General features: G+C 39.7%; 1 protein-coding gene across 1 annotated transcript in view; it reads left to right on the top strand.

The window, feature by feature from the left end:
• Positions 1-4,985, top strand: part of LOC118341567 (arf-GAP with Rho-GAP domain, ANK repeat and PH domain-containing protein 1-like) — a gene marked incomplete in the record, with an annotated part of 44,779 nt that extends 39,794 nt beyond the window's left edge. Inside the window, 3 exon segments of the mRNA XM_035679865.1 lie at positions 410-568; positions 2,224-2,261; positions 3,588-4,985. Coding sequence (XP_035535758.1) covers positions 410-568; positions 2,224-2,244 — 180 coding nt within the window.
• Between the last annotated feature and the right edge of the window lie 6 nt (positions 4,986-4,991).

The following is a 4,991-nucleotide window of genomic DNA, read 5'->3' as shown; positions in this document are numbered from 1 at the left end:
TGTAAGAATATCTCCACTGACAGGCATCCCTGTCTGTCTGTCTGTTTCTCTCTCTCACACACACACACACACACACACGCACACACACACACCTATACATACGTATATACCCATACACATAAAAACAATAAGTTGACTGGCTTTAGTGCACTTAATTTATGAACTTGCTGTAACTCAACTATTTGCATGAATCTTGACATTTTGCTGTTTGTGTCCACTGACTTAATCTTTAAGACCAGACCAATAGTTTCTGAAGTAATCCTTAGCATTAGTGATAACACAGCACTATTGGATAGAGCAGACCTTTAGGGGACAATTTAAATGGCATGACACAGCTACATGCTTTAAACCTGCTGATAGCATTGTAAAATCTCTTCTTGCTCTCTTTCCCTCCCTCTCCTCATTAAAGTACGATGGAGACGTGTGGCCTCAGGACGGACTCAAGCAGACACGGGTGAGCCGCGTGTTACCGGACACGCGCCATGGTAACGTGTCTCTGATACCACTGCGTGGCAGTGAGAATGAGATGCGGAACAGCGTTGCAGCTTTCAGCCAAGACCCGCTTGCTGTGAGTCAACCTACCAATCACTGGGATTAATCAGGGCCAAACCAGGAAGCTTGATCTAAAAGCTGCTGGCCAATCAGAGACATTCATTCTATACAGGTGGTCCAGACCCTCAACCCTAATCCTCACCAAGGGGAGAACACATTTGCACTGAATGTGTGCCTCTTGTGTAATATGTGTTCATTTGGAGGAAGTCTACTTAGTTCCAAAATTCTAGATATATGATTATGCATGGATAAACTCTGTATCAGTCCTGTAAAAACATGCACATTAATTGTTTGACTTTTCTTTGAGTTATTTACTTCAACAAAAAGGAGGACAGGAGTTGGGGGTTACGCCTGTGCAGGATCAATGATCTCTGTTTGATGATTCATCTTTGATTAACTCATCATCGCAGGATCTGGGTTCTTCAACTGTGGGTTTTGACCAAAAATAGACTACAGAAACCCTGTAGTCCTTGTGTTTTCATGAGTCTGGCTTCCAGGGCGAGAATAAATTACTAATTTGTGTCTGGGTCTAAAAATGGTTAAGAATCCAGATGATGTGAAGGGGAGTAGACAGCACCATCTTCATATTGTAGGAGGTTTGGACTGAGAACCAACAAAACTGAAATTCAGCAAGAGTTATTCTGGTGAGGCTGTGCCAAAGCTTCAAAACACCGAAGAAACAACAGAAACAAAGACTAACACATTCGAAGTGTACTCATGCCTACAGGCAAACCATAGTTAACACTGTGTTTCACAGCACTGCTGCCGTATCAGCTCGTAGAGTTGTGTACTTGGCCGTTCAGAGTTTGACAGACATCACCGTTGATTTGTTGGACTACATTTTAAGCGCACTGACTTTAAACCAGACCTGGTTAACAACATCAATATCATCCTCTCCATCTGTTCTCTTATTTTCAGAGATTTCAGTGCAGCCATCCAAAATAATTAACTCAACACTCAGTCTTGGTGCTAGGGGACCAAATGTCCACAATCTGATGATGCGGTTGTCTCCTCCTGCTGTTTCTAGCCATCACATGCCTCTCATTAGTTTGCTGCCGACTGCAGCAGCACATAAGAATTCAACTGAGTCTTCGGCAATAACACCATTCCAGGGTTGCTGTGTTGTTGCCTTCCAGATATTTTCTATTGATCCTCGTCTGTTCAGTGTATTGACTGGATACCATTTTTGTTGGGGTGTGAGAGGAGGTGTGATTGCTTTGGTGATGGGGCAGCAGCAGAAGCTAGGTTTTTGCAGGATGTTTGTGTATGTGGGGGTGGAGGAGAGAGATTCACTGCATATTGATACGTCCAATTTTCAACGTGAATTGAAAGTGTGAAAAGCGTGTGTGAGAGAGAGAGAGAGAGAGAGAGAAGTTGACTGCTCCAGTTTATGACTCAAGGTTAATCCAATGATGTTTGTTCTGACTTTTGAATGTTCATTTCACAGATTCACTTCATCTCTCTGTCTCTCACCCAAAACAAGTCTTCTTCACCCGTGTCTTTTTTTTTAGATTCACTCTTACCACCTGCCTACGTCTTCATCTCTTTCACTCTACATTTCCCTCCTGTCTTCAGTCCATCACTGTCTGTTTTCACACCTCCCAGTTTCTCCATCTGTCCATCTGTCCATCTTCCTCGCTGTCTTAACCCACTCTGTTGTTTATCTTACAGCTCTTTAGAGATGTTCGATAATGGTCGCTGCAAGACAGGTAAGACAGTTTCACACTCATTAGCTTCAAGGTGAATAACACATACATTCTACCATATGTGCCATTTTTTTATTAAATATATTTGGATTCATATATCAGCAGTTTTCTTTAATCTGTTTGAGCTGCATCAGGGGCTTGTGAATGTGAGTAAATTACAGTAAATAGGAACTTGTTACAGTTAGTTACAGCTATGTATGATGACATGATTATATTATATTATACCCATAGCTGTTAAAACATGATGACCCTGGGGTTATGAACCCACGAATGACAGTAGAGCGCACAGACCAACCATTTTGACATGAAATAGTAGAGGAAACAGCCCTTACCAATCATTCTAATTTAAGATTTTGTTCCATTGAGGTCAAACAGAGTCGGGGTGCTACTGTTATGTTGGCTCACTGGAAAGGCTCTGCTATACTTAATGCAACACAAATTTCATTAGTAACTGTGTTTACCCTACTATTTTAAGATTGCTGCTGTGAAAAAGGCCCAATATGTATAAAATCTCGCTTTTCCTCGTAAAGCAGACTTTTCATTCTGACAGTCATGTGCATCTTACAGTAGCTCATCATTATACATACCTCTGAATACTACATTACATATCTCTGAATATTATATATAGTGCTGAAACAATTATTGAACTAATAGATCGATTAATTATTTTTTATCATTTATTAATCGTTTAAGTTCTTTATGAAGCAAGAAGTCCCCAAATGTGACAGTTCCAGCTTTTAAACTGTGAGGATGTGTTGCTCGTCTCTCTTTCATATATTTGTGAGTTCAGTATCTTTGGGTTTTGCACTGTTGATCTGACAAAACAAGAAATTTAAAAATGTCAACTTGGATTCTTGGAGCTTTTAATTTGCATTTTCCACTAATAACATTTTACAGACAAATAAATGGATTAATCAAAACAATAATATAAGTTTGTATAAAAGTAAAGGGTCCATCGAAACTGACTGATAATAAAGTTTGAGTGGAATCTGCTTCATCTGTCAGGCTGGGCTGTGTATCTGCGTTCATCTCCTCTTTTGATCGGTGCTTATTGAGTCCACATTTTGTCAGCAGCCTCATATCTGGTTGCCATGGCTCCAAGACATTCGGAGTCTGGATGCAAATTTTAACTTTGACCTCCCTAGGGGATTTTGAAAAGGCTGTGAAACTGGTTGTAGGTTGAGTGACACAATCGGCCTATTTGTTTCACAAAGTAGTTTCAGTCCTCAGTAACAGATTAAAAAAGAACATATACAAATGTCTATGAATAAAAAGGATGTAACAACACTGATCTGAATGCCTAATGCTTTGGTTTTCTGCTCTTTAAAGGGCAGACGGTCGGCCTCGGATGACCTCTGAACATCCGTGTGACGACATCATTCTCTACTGTAAGGTCCACAATGACGGACACAATTTGTGGATTATGGCCTTACACTGCCATCTGTTCCTTCTGAATATAAACTGGACCATAATGGACAACAGGATCACATGAAAAATGAACCTCCAATGGTGCACAAATGACTTTTACTTTATGTCCAGTAAAAGCAGCTGGGAGCTGTGGCATTAAAAATGGAAGAGAGACAGTTTGATGGACCACAATCACCCTGAAGATTTCCTAATTCGCTTCCAGCTCAACGTGTGACAAGTCTGCCCCCAACTGCATTGCATTATGGGACGGAGGCATGAAAGACATGCAGAGAGAAACTTTATTTTCTTTCATGTATTGTTTTCAGAAAATAATCTGGTTATTCTAGGCACTAGTGCTTCTAGGCACACTAGTGCTTAGCATTTTTCACAAGTTTATTCACTTGTAGTTGTAGCTGATTTATTATGTTCTGTTGTTTTTTCGCTCTCTTTCTCTACTATTGCTCAAAGAATGGTTGGTTGGGATAGTCCTGCAGTTGAAAATTGCTCTTGTAAGCAAAGCTGATGTCATAGAAGAAGGCAACACTGATTTTATTTTTCGGAGAGAAAAGCAGAGAAAGGACAGATGATAGATCTGTGTCTGTTACTCTACAGGACATTTGCCAATACTGTGCAAAACCTCTGCCAGAGTTGCATATTAGTCGTCTGCATATGTGCACCAGTGTGTATACAGTATGTATGATTATGTGTAGGAGTGTTTGTGAGTGGAAGTTTCACATACTTGATGTATGAAATTGTGTCTTTTGGAAAGTGAAGGAAGGAGTCATGTGCTGAAAATATAATTTTTCTCAAGATTAAAAGAAGATTTTCACCACAGAGGGCAAAATGGCTTTTGCCAGAAACTGTAAGACGTAATATACAGTACATGGGCAGTTTTGTTATTAACCATCAGTATTTATGAAATTTTAGATTATGATTTAGTGATATTGGGATCAATGTGCCTTTTATTTGTTCATTATATATAGATTCTTTGCAACAGTATATTGTTGTAGTCTGATTATCAAAACTCCAACACAGGGCACAGGACTTCCTATCTGTAAGCACAAGAAACAAATTAAACTGCATTATAGTCTCCTATCATGTAAATAGTCAGCCATGAAGCAATCTGTATTAACTGTACTAACGTGTCAGTTAATTGTCAGTTGCCTTTGTACCACCTGTAATGTTTTCCTGTTGTAAAGATTTTTCTTTTTTTATTTATTTGGACAGCAGAGGATGCTAGCTGCTGCAGCTGCTCCACCTCTGCTGATCGGCATGTTCAGCTAAGTGTTAGTTTTAAACACCTTTTAAACTGTGTGTGTGTGTGTG

Source organism: Morone saxatilis, unplaced genomic scaffold (genome assembly GCF_004916995.1).
Source record: "Morone saxatilis isolate NCDOM2014 unplaced genomic scaffold, NCSU_SB_2.0 Contig8, whole genome shotgun sequence".
Classification (NCBI taxonomy): Eukaryota; Metazoa; Chordata; class Actinopteri; family Moronidae; genus Morone; species Morone saxatilis.
This window is presented reverse-complemented; position numbering and strand designations above follow the sequence as displayed.